Source organism: Falco cherrug (assembly GCF_023634085.1).
Source record: "Falco cherrug isolate bFalChe1 chromosome W unlocalized genomic scaffold, bFalChe1.pri SUPER_W_unloc_1, whole genome shotgun sequence".
Classification (NCBI taxonomy): domain Eukaryota; kingdom Metazoa; phylum Chordata; class Aves; order Falconiformes; family Falconidae; genus Falco; species Falco cherrug.
Genome location: NW_026599288.1, coordinates 5,167,229 through 5,194,759, shown reverse-complemented (window position 1 = coordinate 5,194,759; position 27,531 = coordinate 5,167,229). Strand labels below are relative to the sequence as shown.

Sequence of the window (27,531 nt, the reverse complement as noted above, 5' to 3'; positions counted from 1 at the left end):
GTTAGCAATTGGTTCACAAGTTGCTTTTCTATTTTGTGCTGTATTTTTTAAAAATATTAAGTGTTGTGGTTTAACTCAGCCAGCAACCAAGCACCACGCAGCCGCTTGCTCACTCCCCCTCACCCGGAGGGGTGGGGAGGAGAATCAGAAAGGAATGTAAAACTCAAGGGTTGAGATAAGAACAATTTAATAATTTAAACAGATTAAAGATGTAAGAACAACAACAACAACAACAACAACAACAATAATAATAATAATAATAACAACAACAACAGTTATAATGGAAAGGTGGGGAAAAGGATAAAATCCAAAGGAAAAGGGAGAAAGGAAAACAAGTGATGCACAGTACAACTGCTCACCACCTGCTGACTGATGCCCAGCCAGTCCTGAGCAACAATTCCCAGGCCCCAGCTAACCCTCCAAGTTTAATTACTCAGCATGACATCCCATGGTATGGAATACCTCTTTGGCTGGTTCAGGTCAGCTGACCTGGCTGTGTCCCTTCCCAGTCTTCTGTGCCCCTCCAGCCCTCTTGCTGGCAAGGCCCAAGAAACTGAAAAGTCTTTGACTTAGTATAAACATCACCCAGCAACAACTAAAACCATCAGTGTCCTATCAACATTGTTCTCACATCAGAGCCAAAACACAGCACTGTACTAACTACTAAGAAGAAAGTTAACTCCATCCCAGCCAAAACCAGGACAATGCGTTATATAATTTTTGTGTCTTGCTCCTCCATGTCTGTATTTTAGGCATTCTCTTGCTTCCAGAAATGATTTTCAGGTGGTTGAAGCCTGCTTCAAACCACACAGTAACATTAATACAAGCTGACTACATGTTGTTTAGTTTGAAGCTGGACTGCTGTAAAAGTCCTCAAGCTCAGTGTCCTTCTGCCCTTCCATGCTGCCATTACTCTTACAAGTTCCCTCCTCGGGCCCTTTCTAGGATCCTTTCCTGGTTTTAGTTTGTACTAATGAGTTTTTTATACACAAGTTTACTTTAGTGCAGATGGTATTTGTCCACAGCCAGAAACACTTCCCCAAAAGTACCATAGATCAATAAATAAGTTCAAAAAGCATCTTAATGAAAATAAACAGTCAAATGAAATATTGTTTGGATCAAACCAGAGATTAGCAAGTATCAACCCCTACAAACACCATAACTGGACACTTTTCACCTCCCTCATCTTAGTTTTAACAATTTGATCTAGTACACAAATATAAGAAATAGAAAATTGATTTCATTACTATATATATGATTTCATGAGACTTTGTAACTCAATCTGCCAACACCTGTGCTGCATTAAAAAGAGGATATTGTGCATCTCTCTAAACTGTACCAGATAAAACTGTTCATTCAGAGCATAGCATACTTTGTACTGCAGGAGTGTGGTAACACATGCCTATTACCAAGGTCAGCAGAGAGTCCCTGGAGAAATCCTGGCCACAGTTTTTCTATATACCTGGACTTTCTTATTTGAATGCATGCCATTAATTTTATTTAATTTGCCTTCATTTTATTTTTGCATGTAAAGAAAAAAGCAATGCAGGCATACCATTGTTACTTCATGATAAGCATAATTCCTATGAAAATATGTCACAGTCCCTTAGAAGGAACAATGGTAAGAAGCAAAAATGAACTGTTTTCATTATAGCTGAAAGAAGTGCTACGAAATGTTAACAGCTCATTTACCTGTTTTTCTTAGTGGGCTTTAAGACTAGGCATTCATCCCTTTGCACTGAAGATGTTATATCAAGATTTGGTTCATGCATTTGATACATTAGAGAGGAACAAAGTTGAGATACAAGCATAATGAATAGCTGTCCTGGTTTCAGCTGGAATAGAGCTAATTTTCTTTCTAGTAGCTGGTATAGTGCTGTGCTTCAGATTTAGGATGAGAATAATGTTGATAGCCTGGAATTAGAGGGTAGGGAAGCTTGGAAACACCTGGGAACCCTTTCTAGGGAAGAAGGAATTGACAAAGCAATTGGAAAAGGGGCAAAACAATCACAATTGCAATCACAAAAGGGGATTCTTCCAGGAAAACTGCTGCTACGGTTTTCAGTGGGCAGTTTCCCACACAGAGTAGAAGAGATGATCTTATTTGGGAACTTCAAGGCACTTTTGATTTGCATTTACAAGAAGTAAGTAATGAATACTGTGACCAGGATTTGAGGGACCCTGCCTCCAGCCAGGTGGAGGAAAAGGACAACTGAGTTTATATATCAAAACTGAGTGTATATATCAAAAGACAGGAAAGGTGATGATGTATTGGAAAGTGTGAGACCTGAGTGTGATGTAAATGGTATGGAATAAGGGGTGGATACTGTCCTGGTTTCAGCTAGGTTGGAGTTAACTTTCTTCTTAGTAGCTGGTGCAGTGCTGTGTTTTGGATTTAGGATGAGAATAATGTTGATAACACACTGATGGTTTTAGTTGTTGCTAAGTAATGTTTAGAGTCAAGGACTTTTCAGCTTCTCAGGCCCTGCCAGTGAGAAGGCTGGAGGGGCACAAGAAATTGGGAGGGGACACAGCCAGGACAGCTGACACAAACTAGCCAAAGGGATATTCCGTACCATAGAACATCATGTTCAGTATATAAACTAGGGGGGGGGAGCTTGGGGTGAGGGCAGGATCGCTGCTCAGGGTCTGGCTAGGCATCGGTCAGTGGGTACTGAGCAATTGTATTGTGCATCACTTCTGTTATTGGTTTAGGTTTTTTTTAACTCGAGTTTTATTTCTCTTTCTCTTTTTGTTAACTCCCTTTCCATTATTATTATTATTAGTAGTAGTAGTAGTAGTATTATATTTTACTTTATTTCAGTTATTAAACCGTTCTTATTTCAACCCATGGGTTTTACCATTTTCTTTTCCAGTTCTTCTCCCCATCCCATCGTGGGAGGGAGTGGAGTGAGTGGCTGCATGGTACTTAGTTGCTGGCTGGGGTTAAATCGCGACAGGTTGGTTTTTTTCAAAAATGATTTATAGTGCTTTTTCTTATAAATGTTTGCCTTTCAAACAAACTTAGCTCTTAGAAATGGCAGGTCTGGAGTTTACAGTAACATTGTGCCAGCAACCCTTCTCGTGATCCACTGTAGAGTGAAAGAATTTATTTCATAGATGACATAGATGGTATAGAATGGTGCTGAGCAGTGTTTACAGTAAGTCAAGGACTTTTCAGCTTCTTATACTGCCCTGCCATAGAGGAGGTTGGGGGTGGACAAGAAGCTGGGAGGGGACACAGCCAGGACAGCTGACCCAAACTAGCCAAAGGGATATTCCATACCATATGACATCATGCTGAACAATAGAACTGGGGGGACTTGGCTGGGGGGTGGTGGCTCACTGCTCGGGGACTGTCTGGGCATTGGTCAGCAGGTGGTGAGTAACTGCGTTGTGTTACTTGTTTTGTATATTCTCTTATCATTATTATTATTTTCCCTTCCTTTTCTGTCTTATTAAACTGTCTTGATCTCAATCTACGAGTTTTAACTTTTTTCTGATTCTCTCCCCATCCCACTGGTGGGGTGTGTGTGAGCAAACGGCTTTGTGGTGCTTAGCTGCTGTCTGGGTTAAACCACAAAAATATGTCATGGTAAAAGTGAGTGATTTCTACTAACATGTACTGCCACCAAATGGTCGATTAAATGAAAAGCACCGGTTTCCCCTATGTTCTAGGCAAAATGACCAGCATTACCAGAAATTACTTATGTGGCTTGTTAGAATAACAAGTTTTATTAATAAAATAATAAATTTTGTATGGTACTTAGTATTTCATGAGCAGAAAATAGGAAATTAGATGTTTTAGATCCAAAGAGGAATTATTATTGGATTAAATAAAAATGCCAAATGTTTTGAAATCCCTTTCCTTCATTCTTTCAGTTCTAATCTTTATTACACCATGCCCTCACTGAGAGCTGAACATCTGTCTAAACCGGGATTTACCCCTTCATTTCCACACCACTTCTTTTCTCTTTTAATACTTTTCTACAGTTTGTGTTTCCCAAGCCTATCAACATTAACTTGCCAGGAATTTCCTGTCCCTCCATTAGGGCAAAAGAAAAAAATCTTAACCAAGCAATATGCCTCTCCTTCAGTCTGCATGGCTTTATCTACTAAATTAATCTTATCGAGTTCAAGTTCTTCTTCAGGATTTGCTCCTCAGTCTAAGCATACAAGACACTGACACCAGCTAATAGCTGATGACAGAGCCACAGTGGGACACTGACCCATGCATAGAAGTCCTGGTGCATGATTTAGTGCATTCTTCAGCAAGCAGTGCCAGCCTACAGCAACCAGTCACCCTGATGCCCATTTTACCTTGTTTATGTTCCTATGTTTGCTTCCTAAATTAAATTTTAAGTTCTGCAGAACAAATTCTGTATATTCTTATATGCTTGTATGGTGTTAAGCACAGCAGGACCCTGACTGGGACAACTGGGTATTATTACAAAATGAAAAATGAGTCATGCCAATAATAACTAGGACTTTTAAAAAAGCAACATTACTTATGGTCATATTTTGGCATTTGCAGCATGGGAATGTAAGAAGCACATCTCTTTTCTCATGGTCTCATACACAGACTTTCCCAATTTTGGTACTTGGGCTAAATTAAAAAACACATGTGCAGGAGCGGTCTGGAAACTAGGACCATGCATGGCAATCAGTTAGCTGAGGGGAATGTGCTCGAGCTTGTCTGGACAACAATTAACATGATGAGACGTGTTTACAGAGCACAGGGGAGTGGGAGACGGATGGCGCCAAGGAAAGGTAACACCTTGCGGTTAATTGCTGGTAGTTAACCACCAATCAGGGATTGCCTAGGATGCAATGCTTAGCTTCAAGAACCAATCTGTTTAAAACGCGCAGCTTCTGAAAGTGTATAAAACCTCGTGCTTCTGTGCAATAAATCGACATTTGCTTGCAACAAGCTGCGTCCCGTCTCTTCATTCGCCGCAAATTGGTGACCCCGACGTGATGCGTTTAAGGATCTAACGTGAAGGGCTCTCGAATCGCCTATCTGAGCGACATGCAGTGAATCCCACAGAACTTTGAATGATCTGCTGAAAGGAAGCAGGAGCCGGCCTGAAATCCCTCCGGAGTTGAGAGGTGAGCTGTGGGAAATCCGTAACAGGGAATCAGGCTTCGTCCCCAGAAAGAGACGTATATGGACTCATGAAGGGTCTTCTAGTCAGATCAGGGAGTCCGTGCCTCAGTCTCCTCAAATGGTGACCCCTATGGGGGTGTTCCGAAGCCTTGGAAGAATAAGGACGGAAAAAAGACAGCTCGTGGAAGAGGGCTGCGTTCCGGAGGAGACGGCTTGGCTGAACGATCGTCTTGCTGTCTGGACCAGGCGGACAACCTAAACCCCGAGGATAACACCTGTATGCATCGAGACAGGTGAGCAGCCAAGAAACTTTAGAGACTTTGAAAGAATGAAAGTGTGTACATACAGCAGCCAATTGTATGATGCTGCCGCGGAGGGGAACTCCGTGTCGGGAATGCATTTAGCATCTTGGTGGCAAATTCTGATTACTCTTTGCCAAGTGTGGACTAATTCTACTAATGGTGCTAAACCAGAGGAAGCTGTAAATTCCACCGACAGCGCGACTCTTCTCAAGACACAGTCAGCGATGGCGATTCTGTCCACACCTCCTCTGCCCCCAAAGCTTCTGTCACTGACTGCAGCGACCCTCACAACACAGGACCAAGCACAGGAACAGGACAACTCAGACAATGATTTTATTGACACTGATAAACCTTTTGATCCAGGTCCTATAGATCTGGATAAGGAGCTAGACCTTTCCCCCATCCCCTTGTCTCTCCTGATGCATTGATTGTATTTTTGGGGAGGGTGAAAGGGAGTCTGAGGGATTGGTGGCAGGAATGCAAGTGGGAAACACTTCAGTGATAGGTTTCTGGAGTCGCTATGGCATGTTCAGTATTTTGTCAGACAAATCAACCTGCAGAGTGGCAGCCTGTGCAATACGAGGCTGTTAAAGGGTTAAGCAAAGCAGTGCGGGAAGGGAGGATTCATAATACATTTGCTATGTCCCTTCTTGAAGTGATGGCAGAGCCTTATACACTCACACTGCATGATTGGAAGTCATTGCTTTGTATGGTACTAACTCTGATACAGTATATGATGTGGTTATCTGATTTTTGTGAGCTATGTATAGTGGCCTTGACTGAACCTTAATCGGGGAATTGCTGTTAACTATGAGCAGTTGGCTGGAGAAAATTAATTGTGCCGATTCTGTGACTCAGGCAAGGTATCTCAGGGACAACTGTTTGCAAATGAATGAGATGGCTATTAAGGCAGTCAGGATGCAGGAGTCTTGCCACAGTCTTGCAGGGTCCTAGAGAGTCACTAACTTTAATACTAACTTTATTGATTGGCTTCAGAATATTTTGGAACAAGTCGAACTTCAGGAAGCTCAAGGGTTGCTTTTAAAACAACTAGCTGTGATAATGCCAATGAAAATTGTAAACGGGCAACTTTCACAATCGCAACCCCAACATGTGTCAAAAGATTGTAACGCAGAACTCACAGCAGACTGTAATTCTCAGGCTGAGATTTGGAATGCAGCATAACGGATTTTTGCTTCTCTAATCTCTTCTGTAAGAATAGTACACGCTTTTAACTTGCTTAGTAAATTAGGCTGCTAGCTTGCTAAACAAGGTAATACTGACGTGCGGAATTAGACTCTATAACTCGAAAGTTATAAAGTAGGTATGTTTATTGTGCGCAGATGCACGGGGGATCGCTCCTCCACAAGCGTGCATACCCGAAGTGACGAACCATCTCACATTTATACAATGAAACAAATGAATATTAAATTAACGCCTATACATATTCGTTACCTAAACCCCGCTTCGTATGTTAATTAGCTTATCAGTCCATTTCCTGGAATGTGGTGGTCTTGCAGGTTTGTAGGTGATTCATGTTCTTGTGACCATCCGACCATCCGATCTTCTCCAGCAAGGAGACTTAGCACTCCCTCCCTCTAGAGAGCCTTGGAATGTCTCTCATCCTTTTCTCATTCTTTTTTAAATAGCCCCTTTGTTAGAGGAAGAAGGGCAGGCATCTCCTCAAAACTGTAGTCGTCTCCTCAAAGCTGTGTGCCTATGTGACCAGACACCGCACCCATGACTAGTCACCATTGCCACATTCCTGAGCAGACGTATACAATCACATTGGTGTCCATTGTCCCCATTTCGCACTATTTCTCCATATCAATCTCCCCTTTTCTATCAAACTAAGTAAATTCTTTTACTTAAGCAGTCTTCCCGAATGATATAAAGCATCATACATAAGTGTTACCCTTTTAAACATTCTCCAAACCCACAAATATAACACAATGGTTAGTATTAAGGAAATTCCTAAACTGATCAATAAGATCACAATGGGGTGTACCAGAGTGTTAAGAATTCCTGTTGCAGAGGGTGACCAGCCAAAGAGAGTATCCCACCAATTATGGTTTCCATCCTGTTCTACCTTTTTTAAAACTTTCTTGATCCCCTCTACATCATGATGGATCATAAGAAGAGTTTCGTGTCCCTTTTCTTTGGTTTCTTCCAGTATACGTTGTAAATCTGCATGTTTTAATAGTTCTTTTATACTGCTTATATTTAGTCCTATGGGGGTAGGAATTATTATCTGTGATGGGGTAAAGTTGGATTTTAAGAATTGATGAGACACTACTGGGGCTGAGTAACTAAAATCGCATCCTGTGATAGTAGTAAAATTACAAATACAATAATTTGAATACTGTGCAGTCTCCTTTACCTCCCCATCTATGGTTATTGTGTTACATTTAGTTCTCAAACATGCACATCCCTTCCCTGCATATATAATTACTGTTTTCAAGTTTGCATTTGGTCGGGCCTCGAAATGACATATTTTCTGATCTGTATCTAAACAAGTATCCTGAGCCATTATAGTATTGCTTTCACAGAGGAAGCCCTGCTGTTCTCGCATAATACAAGATTCTAAATCTACTGTTTGCCACTTGTCGCCTATCTTTCTGGCCCATGTTCTATGTTCAAAAGGGTATAGGAGCACCCCATTATGGTTAATTCCAAGGGCTACAATGGGGTGTATGGTAATTATTACTGCATTACGTATGGTTAATACAAAAGCTGTGATGGTGTGTGTGTTGGGGTCATAGATAAAGTTCACCATATTCCACCATGACTGGAGTTTTCTTTCTACCTCCGTAGCACTGTCCCAAACCATCTTTCGAATTTCCGTAGGAAATATGCCTTCCTCTCCTTCTCTTATTATGGATGCAGCTATTGATTGTATCCACATTTGGGCTTGGATACAACTTAGAGCCAGGGCGACGTCATCCTGTAAACCGCCTAATGCCTTAGTGATGAGTTGATGATCTTCCATGTTTATTTGTTCCCACCTGGGGAGTACCTTCGATATCAACCATTGGTGTGCCCCTAATGCCAATAATGAAGATTATAGTGGTTGTTGTAGTTTTGATAGATCGGCCGTGGTGGCGGCTAGTTTATTCATTATCACCTCTGAGTCTATGGAATTTAATACTCCGAGTCCTGTTCCCAAAATTCCAGTTACATCTCTCACTATTCTGTTTCGATAAACATTTCCCCTTTGTCTTAACCAAGATGTCCATCCCTCATAAGAGGTTCGTAAGAAGGGGGAACAGGATGGCTTAACATCAGAAACATTGACTTGTATTTTTAACTCTATTCTTTTAAGAGACCATTCTGGGTTAAACAACATTTGTTGCTGACCTGTATTTCTGATTACATATGGTCCAATTGTATAAATCTTTGGATCTGGTTTAGTTAATTTAAGATCAAGCGTTAATGGGGTTGTTGTAACTGTGGTGGTGGTAGGAACAGTGGTTAGCATGATTGTTATTTTGATCTTATAAGTCAGAGCTGTTCTTGGGGATTCCTTTCCTAGGCATATTATAAAGATGGCACAATTTTACCTTAACCGAGCCCAACATTCCCGTGAATTAAAGCACATGGTTGTATTTAGAAGGGTAAATTCCTTATCTACCTTTCTGACATTAATCAGGGTGTCTCCCGAAATCTTGGTGTTATCCTTTTCATTATATGTTTGACACCCTACTTTTATCCTATCTCCTAATTTTCCCCATAATCGGTCGACTTTGTGTACATCCTCCCGATCCCATTGATTCCTTTGGTACACCTCATTTTCAGAAAAAAACACCATAGCTAGTTTCGTCTTTGAGTCCACCTTTCCCATTATTCCAGTGTGTTTTTTCTGGGCATGATTCCAAGGGCAATTATCAGGCTCTTGGTTGTAGGCAAGAGAGAGGGTACAAAAAACCACAAATGGTTTAAACCCACTATTGATCATTTTAAGAATCTAAACGTTCATCATATATACATATAAAATCTGTTTTGATCAAAAATATCTTTATTTGAGTTGGGGCTTACTGATAACAAGTTGGGCAAGACTGGCCACTGGCTCAGTCCCAGACTCTTTTGTTCTATATTGTTTGTTGTGGTGCCCTTCCCATATGGTGGATCCGCAACCGCTCAGGTTCACTTACTTGCCACCCACATTGTTCCCATTTGTCCGAGTAAATTTGAGTTTCAGTTTTTTTTTATCTGGGGTTACTTTCCACGAAGTTGCAGGGGCTTTCTTAATCCGGGTATGGTGAATCCAAGAATTCTGTCCCTCAACCTTGATTGCAGTGTAGGTGGTGAGTAGGACTTGAAAAGGTCCGGTCCACTGTGGTTCCAGGGTTTTATCTGCAAAACACTTAACGTATACATAGTCTCCTGGTTGTATATCGTGAACAGGTCCATCCAGACCCCTACTGCGTGTTCCCATCACATGCTTTTCAATTCTTATTAATTGTTTGTTGAGTGCCACCATATAGGAAGTCATTGTTTCTTCACCAATCTGTGAAGACATCCCCTTTTGTACCCCATAGGGTCGTCCATATAAAATTTCAAATGGGCTAAGCCCCTCTTTTGCTCTCGGTCTAGTTCGAATTCGTGTAAGAGCTAATGGCAAAGACTGGGGCCAAGTTAGATTTGTTTCTTGGCCTAACTTGACAATCTGTTGTTTGATTAGATGATTCATCTTTTCCACCTGGCCACTCGATTGTGGTCAGTATGGGGTATGTAATTGCCAATCTATTCCTAGATGGTGGCTGATCTGTTGCACTATTCTGGACACAAAATGTGGTCCTCTATCCGAGGACATTACCGCTGGGACTCCAAACCTAGGTATTATCTCTTGGAGTAGTATTTTGGTCACTTCCCGGGCTTTAGCAGTTCTGCATGGGAAGGCTTCTGGCCAACCTGAAAAGGTATCTGTTAGTACCAATAAATATCGATACCCCCCTTTTCTAGGAAGTTCCCAGAAATCGATCTGCCAGTGTTGCCCAGGAACATTTCCTCTCCCAATTTTTCCCAACTTTGGCCCCTTGGTAATCTTAGGATTAGTCTGGAGACAAAGATCACATTGTTGGGTTACTTGTCTAATAGTAGTATACAAATGTCGTGCTATTATGTTTTTAGTGAGATCCTTATATAGAGCTTCTGCCCCCCAGTGCCTTTTTCTATGCTCTTCCCGGACTACTGACCATACCATGTAGGAAGGAATCACTATTCTCCCATGTGAGATTATAGCCCACCCTTCCTCATTATATGATCCCTCTAGGTCAGAAATCAGTTTGCGATCTTCTTTTGTATAGTCTGGTTTACCTTCTAGAGATATTTGTCCATCGGGTATTAGCGCACCCTCTACCTTGATTGCTTTTCTGGCCGCCTGTTTTGCTTCCCTGTCTGCCAGTTCATTTCCTCTTTCCAATTCTGTGCTCACTTTCTGGTGTGCCTTAATGTGCATAATTGCCACCCTTTCAGGAAGCTGGACCGCATTTAGGAGTTTCAAAATTTCTTCCGCATGTTTGATGATTTTTCCTTGGGAGTTTAACAGTCCCCTTTCTTTCCATATTGCTCCATGAGCATGTACCACTCCAAAGGCATATTTAGAATCAGTCCAAATATTTATAGGTTTTCCCCGAGCTCTCTCCAGAGCTCGAGTAAGGGCTATGATTTCAGCCTTCTGTGCCGAAGTGTCAGCCGGTAGCGGCCCCGATTCTATCACTTCTTCAGAGGTTGTAACAGCATATCCGGAATGTCGCTTTCCATTCAGCATATAGCTGCTCCCATCCGTGAACCAATGTTCAGCTCCATTAATAGGAACATCCTTGAGATCTGTCCGACTAGAATAAGTGGCTTCGATTGTTTCTAGACAGTCATGATCGACTGATTCTCCAATATTCCCATTAAGAAATGAGGCCAGATTGACGATGTTTGTAGTCACGATCTCAACATCATCTTGTTCCACCATTATGGCCTGGTATTTTAGGAATCTCTGTGGGGAGAGCCAATGCCCCCCTTTTGTTTCAAGGACTGCAGACACTGTGTGGGATACTAAGACAGTAATTTTCTGGCCCAGGGTAAACTTCCGGGCCTCTTGGATGTTTAGGATGACGGCTGCTACTGCTCTCAGGCAACCAGGCCACCCTTTTGCAGTGGCATCCAGCTGTTTAGAGAAGTATGCCACTGCCCGTCTGTATGGTCCCAAATCTTGTGCCAGTATTCCTAATGCCATTCCCTGTTTCTCATGGGAAAATAGGAAAAATGGCTTACTCACATCAGGAAGGCCTAGTGCTGGTGCCGACATCAAGGCTTTCTTCAGTTCATGGAAAGCTCTGTCTGATTCAGCATCCCACTGAAGATCCTTCTGATTAGCTGCTATCAGGGAATATAATGGTTTAACAAGCAAGCCATAATTACATATCCAAAGCCGGCACCATCCTGTCATTCCCAGAAATGTCTGCAGTTCCTTTACAGTTCGTGGTCGGGGGGCTTGGCATATGGCTTCTTTTCGGGCCTTCCCCAGGACCTGTTGTCCGGCACTGATCTCGTACCCCAGGTATGTGACCTGTTGTAACACCACCTGTGCCTTCTTCTTAGAAACTCGATATCCTTGTAGTCCCAGAAAGTTCAGCAGACTCACAGTCCAAATAATACAAGATTCTTCGGTTCTGGTTGCAATAAGAAGATCGTCTACATATTGTAACACTTTCCCTTCTTCTGACGGTGGTTCCCATAACTCCAAATCCTTTGCTATTTGGTTTCCAAAAATTGTGGGGCTATTTTTAAACCCCTGTGGCAACACCGTCCATGTGAGCTGGGTCTTTCGACCGCTTCTGGGATTTTCCCATTCAAAAGCAAAAATTCTTTGGCTGGCTTCATGGAGAGGGAGGCAAAAGAAGGCATCTTTTAAGTCTAAAACTGTGAACCAAGCTAGGTCAGGTGTCAGGGTGGTTAGTAAGGTATAGGGGTTAGCTACTACAGGATACAGATCCTCTGTTATTTTGTTAATGGCCCTTAAATCTTGAACTATCCTATAAGACCCATCAGGTTTTTTAACTGGGAGGATAGGTGTGTTAAATTCTGACTCACATTCTTTTAGTAGTTTTAGTTCTATGAATCGCTCTATGTTTGGACGAATTCCTTCCCTATCTTCCCTTTTCAGTGGGTATTGTTTAATTCTTACCGCACTCTGTCCTTCCTTCAATTTTACTATTACAGGTGATGCATTCTTGGCACGTCCCGGTATGTCAATTGCCCATACTCCGGGATATACCTGATCAATAATTCTGGTATCAATTTCCCTTTTTATAGGAGTATTGGCCAGGGATAGGCTCATAACCTGTATGTATTGATGATTATTTACCTCCAGAGTAACTTCCCCTTTTTTAAATTTGATTGTTGCCTCCAATTGTTCTAATAAGTCCCTACCAAGAAGGGCCTTTGGGGAATTTGGCATAAATAGGAATTTATGGATCCCCATCTGTTTTCCCAACTTATATTTTAAAGGTTTACAAAAATAAGCCTTTTCAGTTTGGCCAGTTGCACCTTTTACTGAAACATAATCATTTCCCAAAGGCATTAAAGCCTGGTTCAAAACCTAATAGGTGGCTCCTGTGTCTATTAAAAATTCCACCTCCTCCTGTTCTTCTCCTAATTTTAATTTTATTAATGGGTCGGCTAGTCAATTTTCTTCTTCCATGTGAGCTATTGTTTTCCCTTGATTATTGCGCCATTTAGTGTTTTCTTGATGTCTGCGTTCAGGGCATTCGTTTTTCCAGTGTCCTGTCCTTTTGCATATTGCACACTGATTCCTACCCAGGGGTGTCAGCCCACACCTTGATTTAACTTTAGATTTTTGATTCTCATTTTCTCTTACTACTGCTAATATTTTCTTTTGGTCCTGCTTGTAACCTTCTTCTCGATTACTAAATATTCTCCATGCTTCCTCTACTAATTTTTCCAAGTCTCTATTTTCAGGAGGTCTCAATTTTTGCAACTTGCGCCTAATATCCCCCTGTGATTGTCCTAAAAAGAGGGATATTAGTTGCTGTGCGCCTACCTCCGAATTTGGGTCCAGAGACGTGTGCCGGCGCATTGCATCTCTTATTCTGTCTAAGAATTCTGAAGGTGTTTCAGAAGGACCCTGTCTGACCTCATATAACGCTGCCCAATTTATTGTTCTAGGAATTGCTTTCTCCATTCCTCTGAATATCCATTCCTGGTATGCCTGTAATCTTCCCATTTCAGCGGCTCGGTTTGGGTCCCATTCCGGGTCCAACAAAGGAAACCATTCTCTATAATTATCTCCCTTTATATTATAATGTTCCTTTGCGAGATCCCCCGCTGTTTTTATGACTAATTGTTTTTCAGTTTCAGTCAAACAATCTAATAATAATTGTATATCACTCCAGTCAGGATTGTGCTGTTTTATTAGAAATTTAAAATTCTGTGCCGTCTTTATCGGATCATTACGGTATTCTCGGGCAGCCTCTTTCCATTCTCTCAGATCAGCGCCCGTGAACGGAACTTGACCAGCTTGGGATAATACTTTTTTTTAATTTTTATTTCATACTACTCTTGACAGAAACAAAGCTGTCACTCTAGCCATCATAGAATGGTTTGGGTTAGAAGGGACCTTTAAAGATCATCTAGTTCCAACCCCCTTGCCATGGGCAGGGACACCTTCCAAAAGATCAGGTTGCTCAAAGCTCCATTCAACCTGGCCTTGAACATTTCCAGGGATGGGGCATCCACAACTTCTCTGGGCAACCTGTTCCAGTGTCTCACCATCTTCACAGTAAAGAATTTATTTCTAACCTAATCTAAATTACCCTCTTTCAGTTTAAAACTGTTACCTCTCATTGTATCACTACACTCTCTGATAGAGTCCCTCATCTTTCCTGTAGACCACCTTTAGGTACCAGAAGGAAGCTATAAGGTCTCCCTGGAGCCTTCTCTCCTCTAGGCTAAACAACCCCAATGCTCTCAGCCTGTCCTCATAGGGGAGGTGTTCCAGCCCCCTGATCATCTTTGTGGCCCTCCTCTGGACCCGCTCAAGCAGGTCCATGTCTTTCTTGTGCTGGGGGCCCCAGAGCTGAAAATAGTAATCCAGGTGAGGTCTCACGAGAGCAGAGTAGAAAGGGAGAGTCACCTCCCTCGACCTGCTGGCCACACTTCTTTTGATGCAGCCCAGGATACAATTTGCTTTCTGGACTGTGAGCACACATTGCTGGCTTATGTTCAGTTTTTCATCCACCAATACCCCCAAGTCCTTCTCTGCAGGGCTGCTCTCAATCCACTCACCTCCCAGCCTGTATCAGTCTTTGGGATTGCCCCAACCCAAGTGCAGGACCTTGCACTTGGCCTTGTTGAACTTCATGAGGTTCGCACAGGCCTGTCAAGGTCGCTCTGGATGGCACCCCTTCCCTCTAGAGTATCAACCACACCACTCAGCTTAGTGTCAACTGCAAACTTGCCGAGGGTGCGCTCAATCCCACTGTCCACATCTTCGACAAAGATGTTAAATAATACCGGTCCCAATAAGGACCCTTGAGAGACACCACTCATCACTGATCTCCACTCAGACATTAAGCCATTGACCACAACTCTGAGTACAATCATCCAGCTGATTCCTTATCCACCAAGTGGTCCACCTGTCAAATCCATGTCTCTCCAGTTTAGAGACAAGGATGTTGTGCAGGACAGTATCAAATGCTTTGCACAAGTCCAGGTAGATGACATCAGTCACTCTTCCCTTATCCACCAGTGCTGTAACCCCATCATAGAAGGCCACCAAGTTTGTCAGGCACAATTTGCCCTTAGGGAAACCATGTTGGCTGTCACTAATCACCTCTCTGTTTTCCATGTCCCTTAGCATAGTTTCCAGGAGGATCTTCTCCATGATCTTGCCAGGCACAGAGGTGAGGCTGACAGGTCAGTAGTTCCCTGGGTCTTCCTTTTTTCCCTTTTTAAAAATGGGGGTTATGTTTCCACTTTTCCATTCACTGGGAACTTCACCAGTCTGCCACGACTTCTCAAATATGATGGATAGTGGCTTAGCCACTTCATCTGCCAGTTCCCTCAGGACCCTCAGATGCATCTCATCAGGGCCCATGGACTTGTGCACATTCAAGTTCCTTAGATGGTCTCAAACATGATCTTCTCCTACGGTGGGCGTTACTTCATTCTCCCAGTCCCTGCCTTTGGATTCCATGAGTTGGGCAGTGTGGATAGACCACTTGTTGGTGAAGACTGAGGCAAATATTTCCTTCTCCATGTTGGTTGCAGCCAGGTCTCCCATTTTGTTCATCGGGGGGTGGGGTGGGTACAGTTTCTTTCATCTTTCTTTGTTGTCCTATGTACCTGAAGAAGCCCTTCTTATTATTTTTTACATCCCTAGCCAAGTTCAGCTCCAGCTGCGACTTGTCTTTCCTGATCCCCTCCCTGCACTCCCAGGCCACATCCCTATAATCTCCCCAGCATGTGTATCCCTGCCTCCACTGCCTATGCATTTTGGTTTTGTGTTTTAATTTGGCTAAGAGGTCTTGACTTAGCCAAGCTGGCCTCTTGCCTCCCCTGCCCAACTTCTTGCATGTCAGGACTGAGAGCTCTTGTGCCCTAAGAAAAATATCTTTAAATCTCTCCCAGCTCTTGTTCACTCCTTTATCTCTGAGGGCAGTTTCCCAAGGGATCCCATGCACTAGCACCCTAAACAAACAAAAGTTTGCCTTTCTGAGGTTTAGGGTCCTGACTCTGCTTTTTACCAGTCCTGTACCCCTCAAGATTGAGGATTCTACCAGGGCATGATTACTGAACCCCAGGCTACCTCCAATCTTGACCTCTCTGATAAGTTCTTTTGCATTAGCGAGCAACAGGTCCAGCAGTGCCTCTCCTCTGGTCGGGCTCTCAATCACCTGTACTAGGAAGTTGTCCTCAATGCACTCCAGTAGTTTCCTCAATTGCTTGCAGTTTGCTGTGCTGCTTTTCCAGCAGATGTCCAGGTGGTTGATGTCCTTTATCAGGATCAGGGCCTGCGAGCATGATGCTTCCTGCAGTTGAAGAAAGAACTCTTCATCAACTTCCTCTCCTTGATTGGGTGGCCTGTAGTAGACACCAACCACAAAGTTTCCTTTGTTGGCTTGGTCTCTAATTTTCACCCATAAACTCTCAACCTGTACATTGCTCTTCTTCAAGGATAGCTCTATACAATCAATCCCATTTTTGGCATAGAAGTCAACTCCCCCACCTCTCCTTCTTTGCTCTTCCCTTCCAAATAGCTTATAGTTGTCAGTTGTAGTGCTCCAATCATGCAATTCATCCCACCAAGTTTCTGTGATAGCAAATAGGTCATAGTTTTCCATCTGGGCAGCAGCTACCAGCTCCTCCTGTTTGTTTTGCATGCTATATACATCAGTATAGAAGCACTTCAGCTGGGCTATGAGCCATATCCCCTTGTTAGAGGAGTTTGCCCTAATTCCCTTGAGGTAATTCACAGGTGTTTCCTGTTGCTTCCTAATGTCTCAGCAGCCATCTGGGTCTTCTCTAGTGCTTAGAAATCTACCCCCTTCCCCCCCCCCCCCCCCCCAATCTAGTTTAAAATTCTAAGTCCAGCTAGCTTGTTGCTCAGGACATTCTTGCCCCACTTGGTCAGTTGAGCCCCATCAGCTGTCAACAAGCCCAGTTTCCTCAAAGGTATGCCCAAGATCATAGAAGCCAAGGCTTTGAGCATGGTACTGGCTATGCAGCCAGTCATTCACCTGTTCAATTTGTCTCCTTTTTCCTCAAACCTCCTTCTCTGATTGGGAGGACAGAGGAGAACACCACCTGTGCTCCCAATCCCTTTAACATTTTTCCAAGGGATATAAGGTGTCTCGACATTTCTGAGCCATCTCGTTGCAGCATCATTTGACCCTATTTGCAATAGTAGGAATGGGTGATAGTCCACAGGCTTTACCCGGCTTGACAGCTTCCCCGTGACATCACAGATGCAAGCTCCTGGCAGGCAGTAAACTTTAGAGACATTATCTGGATGACAAATGGGCACTTTGGTGCCTTTCAGCAAGGAGTCTTCCATTACTATCACCCTACATACTTCTCCGGTGTCACCAGCTCTAATGTAGGTGGGTGGTTGGATCAATTTTGCACAGTCAGCCTTTCCTGGGTCTCGCCTGTTACTTCCACCCTCTTCATTCTCCAGCCACAGGGCATTGTATCTGTTACATAGGGGCACTTCAGGGGGAAGGGGAAGATTCCTCTTCCTGCCCTGAGCAGAGATGAGACTCCAGTCTCTTTTGTCTTGTGAGTTAGATGAGTCTGTCAGCCCAGAGTTGGAAGCAAGCTTACCTTGCCTTTGCAAAGGCTTAAGGCAAGGCTATTGCTGAGCTTGTGACAGCACATAATATCACACATTTATCTCTCACTCAGATGCCTGAATACTGCACTGCCTGTTAAGCTCCTCTTGTAACATGACTACTTGCTTGAAGAGTTCATCCAGATGGGCACACCTGCACCTATGACATCCTCCTCTACCTTCAGACCCTAGGGAGGCTTCCAGGTTCTGGAATTCCACACTTCAGATCTAAGCAGTCAATTCTTGGAAAATCAGTCTAAACAAAAGTGATCTGTTTGCTCACCCTAGTCACTAGCACTCCCTAGGGGCTGCCTTTTACAGGTGAGGGAGTTGGGCACGGTTGCTCCTGACCCTGCCCAAGCCTCGTCAGCCGCTCTCGCGACAGGTGCTGGTTCCCGGCGGCTTTCTCCGCGACCCTGGCGTTTCTCCGGTTCAGGAAACCTCCCTGTACACCGTGATCCTCCGCTCCGCTGAGGAACGTGCCAGCACGGAGTTGATCGCCTCAGCAAGTCCATGTATGTCAGCCTGGGGGATGCAATGATAAGGAAGGATCGAGGTGCACTGGAGAAAAAAGTGCAGCTGAGATCTGAGGCAATGTGAAAAACTGTGTTTGTGAGATGAATGGGGCATCAAAGCTATACCACTGCAGGAAGGACAGAGGGAGATAGCAATGCAGTAAGAGCAAATTTAAGTGCTCAACAGACGATTAAATGGCAACAACAGAAGAATAAAGTATCTATAAACCCCTTTTGTCCTTATTATGCACAGAATAATTTGTAAATATGAAGTTAATTTTTATAATGAAAAGAAATGCTGGAATATAAATACCTGCAGCCAGAAGACAAGTTTCAGTATGCCAAAATCAAGCTTTGGTATGCTGTTCCAGATGGTTCAGTCACAAATCTAGATGTAGATGTTAATGCATCTGAGCACACCCTATATTTTGTAGACTTATAAAGGAAAATTAATTCCATTAAATTGAAGATAGTTATAAAAAATTATATCCTGGAGGGCAAGACATAACTAATACCGAGATCACATCTTATATTTGCCTGTGGTAACAACACAGTTAAAAAAAAAAGTAAATGGAATACTTTAGGAAACCATGGAAAAATCAGTCTCAGTTTACATATCCTCTGGAAAATTTATCACTGTAATGGTTCAAGATTAATTAGAGTTCTGACTCTGCTTTTAAGATGGAAAGCCAAATATTAGTCACAATGAAACAATAAGCATGTGTTTACCTCAAATAGTCATAACTACTGTAATGTCCTGAGAGGTGTCTTCCAGACCTTTGGTGCCCATCCTACTACACATATAATCCTTCTGCAACTGTAGCTAATAACATAGGCTTAAGCACTAGTACCTCCTCCATATTGATTTATGAGCCAAAGAAGCATTGCCTAAAAAGTTGGAGAAATAAAGCCCCCCAGAGAGGACAATAGGGTTTTTTTTACAAAACATGTGCACTGAATGTCAATATTTCTACTCTGTCAGTTTCACTCAAGATGCATTGCAAGTTAATTGCTTTCTCATTTTTCACATATGAATATCACCCATCCTGGAAAATAATCTCTTCTAGATTTCATGAAATAACAACATGCTTTTGCTTTAATTGAAGGGGGGAAAAAAGGAGAAGAAAAAAGAAGCCTTAGTTGAAAATGAAAGACTTGTGCCAGACAGACTGGATTTGCAATACCCTTGCTTCAGGGTATTTGGATGTATCCACAGTTTTGAGTCAGACCATTATAGAGTCAGAACCCAACTGTAAAACTCTAAGTGAAATCTGAGCAATGCTTAGGGTATATTTGGATATAGAGTTTTGGCTGACCTATTTAAAGGATGATGTTGTGCAAGCAATTACTCCATAATCTAGGTAAGTGACAAGGCATATTTAATAGGAAAAAGTAGCCAAAACCTAAAAGTTTTTGCTAATGTGCAAGAACTGTTTCTTTTTTTTTATAAAGACTGAAAAAAAAGGATTATATACCACATTGTAGAGTTTTGCAAATATCTCTCTGCACCATTTCTCTTAGAAAAGAATTCACCATTTCTCCTACAAAAAATAGTATTCAAATTAGAGAGGGGCAATTTAGGATTATTTCTGTAAAACAAGACAGATTTACACTGGTTCTGAAACAACTATGATGGTTTCTTTTACAGTAAACTGGAAAATCTTAGCTACTGTGTAGTGATCTGTTTGGGCAACTTCACCTTACAGAGGATCAAAACCATGCTCCCCTCCCAGCGCTGTGCTTTATCTGTCTTTCAGTTCTTCTCTTGGCCTCTGCACAAAACCCAAGAGGGTTCAGCCACTATTATTATAGTTGTTAGGTCCTTCTAAAACACTGAACCAAAACTCAATTGCTGTAAGAAACACTGTATTGCATTAGCACACAACAACAGGATAATAAGTCAGCAAAGAAAAGGCATCGTCTAAATACTGGACAAGGAATCATTATTTTAATCTGCCTTCTGCTAATGATTTCTTTGTGGCCTGGCCACAATCACATATTCTGTCTGCCTTTGCTTCCACATCCTAGCTGCTCAGTAAGAGGATAATGATCTCAAGACTTGTTGTAAGAATTAGTTAATAACAATAAGCGTGTTGATAAGGTCAACTAGCAGTTTTGTATAACAAGAAAGTGATCTTGATTATGAATGAGTCTTTTCCTGATGAATAACTGGTTTAAAGAAAACAGATTTAATATAAAACAAAAAGCCTTTTGGTCAAACCAGAGTGTTTGAAAAGATGGAAAGTCTATTACTGAAAAAAGAAGGTCCAGATTAAAAATGCAGACGTAGTATTCTCTGGTAAAAAGCAGGACTGTGTTTGTAAATATTTATACAAAGCCCCAAATCTACTCAAACACAGATCCTGTCTAGTCTCAGAAAACAGGTCAAGTTTATAAATGTAATAGTTAACATACAGTATTACCGCACACAGGACATCACTACTAAAATGCATTAGGTGGGCTGGCTGGTGCTGAGATGCTTCTTGTTGTGGGATGACATTTGTTAAATTCCATCCATTTGCAACAGCTTGATGGTAATAGGCTCATTTTTGTTTCTCTTCTGAGAAAAACATCCCATCCTTCCCACTGGGATCTTCAACTCTCTAATAAGCCCCAGGGCATACCTGGAGACATCTAAACACTAAAAAAAGGGAAAATATTCCAGGAAATTACATTTGAGATTGAACTTTATATGCAATCAACTGAACTAAATATATGTGCAAAAAACACTAACCATGCAAGTTAGTCTTGTGCACAAAGGGGAGAATTGGGAGGCTGGTGCTGGAGGAAGCTGTGCACTGCATTGCTTTCCCTGCTGCAGTGCCACAATGCCTGCCTTCTATTAAAATCTCCTCCTGGTGGGGTGGGAATTCTTGTGTTCCTAAACCACTCATGGACAATTCATGAACATAATGGAAATTAAATTAATTGAATAAAATGTGCTGTAAGTTAGGCAACTGTGTCTAGCATGTTCCGTGAAAGCTTTGTCCATTCAATTTCAAATTACTCCAAAGACAGATACATGGACATAACTCTGGCCCTCAGAACTCCGAGTACTTTACCATCTGTAGCATATTTGTTCTCACATGACTGCTGTGATGTAGAGAGGGACTATTAAATCCAACTTAATGGTGAAAACTGAGAGACAGAGCAATGTTGTGATCAAATAGGTGATCTGGGCTTGAGTATGGTATGAATCGAAGTCTTCCTGATCATAGACTAAATCCTTAATTACTGCATGTTTCCCCTCCCAGTATTGTCTTTGCTGGGAGCTTTTTCAAGCTGGGGAATTCTGTGGAGTTGGCAAAAAATATTCTATGAAAAAGATTTATTTCCTTTTTTTTATAGTCTATAGGGCTTTTTCCCAGAATGGAAGATTGGAAGGAGCTGAAGAGTAAACTCTGAGATATGAGGAACAGGTTTACAATCATAATGTGAAGGTAATTTTTATGATATCAGTGAGATAGAAATTAAAGTGAGGCCTCGAGTAGGGAGGGGATGGAAGAATTTTCTTATAGCAGTGGTAAAAAATCCACAGGAGTGATGGTTTTCACTTTTCAGATCATATCAAATTCAAGCATGCTAGATGGCTATTACCCAGCACAGTCAGCTCTCGTTAGACCTGCACATAGATTTAGTTTTTCAACCTGACTTGTGACTCAGCCCCTGCTGCCCCTTACTGCCTTTTGTTGTTCTCTGAGTGTGTAGCCCTGAAACATTTTATTTAGGCACTAGATCACATTACACATATCTAAACTGCTGTCCAACCTTTCAGTTTTGCCAATTTCCAGAAATTTTAGATTATCTAGTTATATTAGGTTGCATTTTTTCAGGCTGAATCAGAGTTTAATACCTCCAACCCATATTCCTTATCTCTCAGTGTAGACTTTATTATTACTCCCAGCCTCCTTCATGTTTACTTTACTTCCCTGTTTTCTATCATCTGGAAACTTAATTACTGTAGTTTTACTATCCTCTTCCATTGAATCAATATTGACATGCAATGAGACTAATCCCTATGACACTGTATGGATCACTCACCACTAGCTTGGCTTATTGCCATTAACTGTTACTCTTAATTTATAACATTTCAGGTAGTGAATACTCTAATCATGTGCTTATGCACTTCCAAGTCAATTTACATTAATTTTCCAAGTTTTTGAGAAGCAATGAACAAATTCCTCTCATATCTGGATAGATTTACTCTATATACGGTATCATACAAATCACTGATGCTGATTTCCATGATGCAGTAAGTATCAATAAACAGAGAATGCTATGATCCTTCTATCTCTCCCTAACTATCCTCATATGATCAGGTTTTTTTCAATAATTCTTTGCAGCAAGAGCACATGATCAAGCTACAATGTGTCCAGTGCATCAAATGAACCCACTGATAGGGAGTGCTGTTAGCCCACAGCAAATGGACTTAAGCTGCAAAGGAAAAAGTTTTTTTCAATGACTTTGCAACTAGTAAAGGCTGGGAGAACATACACAGTTAATTAACATGGCTTGGATGACTTATGGCAATTTAATAATATTTTTGAAATCAAGGGTGACAAATCTATTCTGTAAATGCTTATAGCTCACCGTTCCATTGGCTTTGACCTTCACACTATCAATGTATGCATATGTATCACAAACCATTGAGAGTAAATATAACATCAGTTTTGCCACTGCTAGCACTGTATTGCACAGAATGACACCCTGACTCAGACTCTGATGTGACAGCTTTCTACCCAGACATATGTAAAATACCTTTTCGTTTGAATTACGCCAGATGGTAGAGTTGTCCAGTACTTTGGAAGAGAATGTAAGCATTTTGAAGACAGCTTTTAGTGACTAAATGGCATTTTCTCCTCTGAGTAAATGTTGAAATAATCCTTAAATAGATTTTTTTCCTGCTGCTTAAAGTGCTATTTCTGAGAAAAGGCAATATGAAGTCATAAGAACTTGTGACAAATTAAATATTTATGGATATTCATATCCCTGTTACTGATTCATGTATTTACAAGAAATCCTTTAAACACGTTGACCAAATGCAAATGCTAGTAATTAGATCCGACCTCCCTAAATATTCCCTTATTGTTTCATATGAAGACATTTTTCTTAACTTCCGTTCCTCAAAAAATCTGTTATTCCTGGCATGGTATGGTTACCCTAGTCTTCTCCAGCTGTAACTGCATTTCAGTGGTGGGTAAAGAATGATTTTTATATGTACAGTTTGTAAAACTCTTTGAGATCTGTCATGATGAAAGGTGCTCTGCATACAACACTATTATTAACTTATTGTATTTCATCAGGTTATTCTATTTCACATCATGTCCCTCTACTGAAAAAGCCTTGCCAAAAATAAAAGCCGTGCAACGTCATTAACTGAGAAAACAGACTCCTTCAAAAGGCAATGTAGCATGCAGATAGCATGGAAGTCCCCAGGAGCTGAGGCTGGCATTGCTTATAGCATGTAGAGAAATCTGCAGTTTCAGCATGCGTTAGGCGTAAACCACTGTTTTCCAATGTACAGTTGTTGTTGATTTGTTAAAAAGTTAAGATTGATTGATTTTATTTGTTTGATTATTTGATTTTGTAGAGTTATTTTATAGAATAGAAATATAGGAGGATAAAAATATATTTTGAAGAAATTTATGATTATTTAGTAAAAGTTGTTAGGAGACCCTCTGTACATCTTGTACTAAGGCCAGAAGAATGGGCTGGAATCATTGTTGAAACTTAAGTAATAATTTAGGGTTTGAAAGGTTTTTTTGTATCTGACCAGTCTTCTGTATATAGAAAGTGTATTGAGATGTCAGAATACGAGATTAATGGAAATTGGGAAGAGTCGACTGGAACAGTTTGTAGTTGCCTGCCAAGAAACCGTGAACTTTAGTAAAAGGTAATTCCGGCAGGGGGAGATCGCGACCACCGACTCATATACCACCTACCCAAATCGTACCCCAGACCCATTTCTAGACCTTTCTAAGCTCTACTGCGCAGAATCGGATATGGGAGGAGAATATGTTAATGATTTATGGGAAATATTATGATTATGTATGAATACTTAAAGAATATGTATGAATAAGTTTTATATATGGTATCTGATTTTGAAGCTTGGTGTGCGTTGATCGTGAACGACTCGCTCATGCACCCGGCCGTTAATAAAGAAGTGTCTGCTTATCTACATCACATTGGTGTTGATAAGTTCTTCATTCCGAGATTTCGGTAACACAGTGAGATGAAAGATAAGACCTGAATTAGATTGTGAAGAATGCTTAATATACCAACTTTGGAATTAAAATCTCTTAAGAACTACTGGAAATGATCATTTATATTTCATTAGTTTATGCAGATGGATGTAATTTGGCAAATTCTGAAACAGTTTGTTAAGCTTTTTAGCATAAAAACCACCTGAGACTTCTTAAATGGAAAGCTTCGATTCAGTTATTCATTATTTTAAGAGATAAAATAAAACAATTTATTTCCATTTATTTTACTGGAAAGTCAGTGCATATTACCTTTAATAACCATCTTTTTGTTGTTGTTTTTCTAGCTAGTTCTTTATAATTCTATACATTGTTCCATGTAGTTTTTGTAAAATTTATGGAAGACTGTTTCAGCTAAAGAGTAAATACAATGAAGATTAAACTTAGGATCTGAATGATTTTTTATAAGATTTGTGACTGTGACTCCTGAAATCCTAATCACATTCTGCCAGTTGCTGGCTTCCTAGATGTATTCCAGAATAGATCATTTTAAAGAAGGAATCTAGATCCAGAACAAGTAAGAAAAACCCCAAATCAAAACTTGTTTTGCAAATCTTCACACAAACAAAAAGTACTACTGTGATTTATTTATAGTATTCCCAATGATATGGAGAAATAGTGTGAAATGGGGACAATGGACACCGACTGTGATTGTATATGTCTGCTCAGGAATGTGGCAATGGTGACTAGTCATGGGTGCGGTGTCTGGTCACATAGGCACACAGCTTTGAGGAGACGCCTACAGTTTTGAGGAGATGCCTGCCCTTCTTCCTCTAACAAAGGGGCTATTTAAAAAAGAATGAGAAAAGGATGAGAGACATTCCAAGGCTCTCTAGAGGGAGGGAGTGCTAAGTCTCCTTGCTGGAGAAGATCGGATGGTCGGATGGTCACAAGAACATGAATCACCTACAAACCTGCAAGACCACCACATTCCAGGAAACGGACTGATAAGCTAATTAACATACGAAGCGGAGTTTAGGTAACGAATATGTATAGGCGTTAATTGAATATTCATTTGTTTCATTGTATAAATGTGAGATGGTTCGCACTTCGGGTATGCACGCTTGTGGAGGAGCGATCCCCCGTGCATCTGCGCACAATAAACATACCTACTTTATAACTTTCGAGTTATAGAGTCTAATTCCGCACGTCAGTTTTGGCGAGCCAGGCAGGAGGATTTCTGCTCGGCTGAGGGACCAGCTGCGGAGCGGACGCTCCTAGGCGCGCCCCGGGAGATTTCCTCGGAGGAGCCTCCTCTTCTCAGCTGTTCACCCGGGAGCAGAAGAGAAACCCCTGGATCCACGGATAAAACGGTATGTTTAGTAACGGGGCGGCTGGTGAGATGCACGGAGACGTCCGGCGCGCAGCGTAGTCCCCAGGAGGAAAGGTACCTTGGGAGGGGGTTTGCTGACCAAGGGGTGGCCGCTAGCGATCTTGAGGGCAGATCGAGCAAACCCGAGGTTACTGCCATTCCTAAAAACCCGGAGGCCTCGTGACGGAAAGCGGGGGGCGGGACGGAATAAGGCGGAATCTCACAGGAACAAGAGGGACCTCACAGCAAAAGTAAAAGGGAAACTTTTGCGTAGAAAAAAAAAAAAAAAGAAGAAAAAAAAAAAAGGGGGAAGCTAAAGACTTCCTTTAGGTTGTCTTAAGAATTGGGGAATTCCTAGAATGTAACAACTGAAATAGCGCTCTGTGTCTTGTTTGTTCTATGTGTCGTCTTGATTACATGTTCAAAACTTGGAGTTATGAAATGCATGTTGAAAAATAATAATATTCTGGTAATTTTTGGCAAATAGTGGAAAACTTAACACTCTGCTTAAGACCAGGAAAAATTGGTTTTTTTGTTTGTTGTTTGGGTTTTTTTTGGCAATTGTTCATTGAAATGCATACTTTGTGAACTGTCAGTGTTCCTAAAAGTTGTACATAAGTGCACGGTACCGTATAACATACTGCTTGTGTGACTGAGGGCTGCCCGGAGAGTGTGAATGGTGTGATTGAGATGCGCATTTTGATTTTCCGTGTATAGCTTAATTATTTTGACTGAGTGTGAGTGCAAGAGTGCTTGAGACACGCATTTGAGTGCAAAACGAGTAAGGAGCTCTATCCGCGTTTCCGACCTTGGGTGGCTAAGGCGGCCGGAGAAAAACAAAGTAATTAAAATTGCAAAACAGGAAACGGATGGAGTAAGCCCTGTGAAAAATCGCCCTTGGGTTGTATATTAAAACATTGGAGAGATATCGTAGGACAGGGTGGCACCGAAAATAGAAGGAAATTGGTTAAATATTGTAATCAGTGGTGGCCTTTGTATAAATTAGAGTGATGCGAAATGGCCTCAGGAGGGAGGAATGTTTGATTATAACACTCTCCTGCAATTAATGTTTCTGAGGAGAGAGGGAAAATGGGACGAAGTATCGTATGCAGACATGTTCTTCGTCCTCCAGGACAAACCTGAGTGGCAAAAGGACTGTGGACTAGTACCCCCTCGGGATCCTATGGTACTAGCACTAGAAAGAGTGCGGGATTAACATCACCTGATCTTTGATTATGGCTCTAGAAAAGGATAGGAAAAAAACCCTAAGACCTAAACTAGAAAGATGTTCTTGTTGAAATTTTTGTGTTTAAAAGCTCAGGTTGCGGTTCCTTCTGTGGAGCAACCAGAATGAAACACGTTGTAAGATAAAAACTTGTACTGATGTATGTAAAACCTGAGACGGGGGTGGGTGGAGAATCAAAGACCTTGTGAAAGTGTTGGGGTGAGTTTGTACAAACCCCCGTACCCCCTCGAAGGTGCGATTGAATCATGCTGGGATGCATGGCAGGATGTTTTCTGTTTGCCTGCAAAGGCCTGATATGTAATAACACAGACTTAAAGCAACAAGTAGCAGATTTGCATTCAGGGTAAGAAAGAGTTAAAACAGAAGTGCTGCTGCAGAGGCAGGCTTGTGTAACCTGCAGAGCAGTGTGAGAAACTATGGACTAGGGTATTGTTTATTAAGAT

The 27,531-nt window shown here is 41.6% G+C and overlaps 2 protein-coding genes across 2 annotated transcripts in view; both read right to left on the bottom strand.

The window, feature by feature from the left end:
* Positions 1-27,531, bottom strand: part of LOC129734868 (uncharacterized) — an 806,097-nt gene that overhangs the window by 144,961 nt on the left and 633,605 nt on the right. The gene's annotated exons all lie outside the window — the stretch shown is intronic.
* Positions 8,373-13,648, bottom strand: LOC129734957 (protein NYNRIN-like). Its single transcript, XM_055700368.1, is given in 3 exon segments — positions 8,373-8,451; positions 9,936-13,083; positions 13,222-13,648. Coding segments are annotated over 3 exon segments (3,654 nt in total).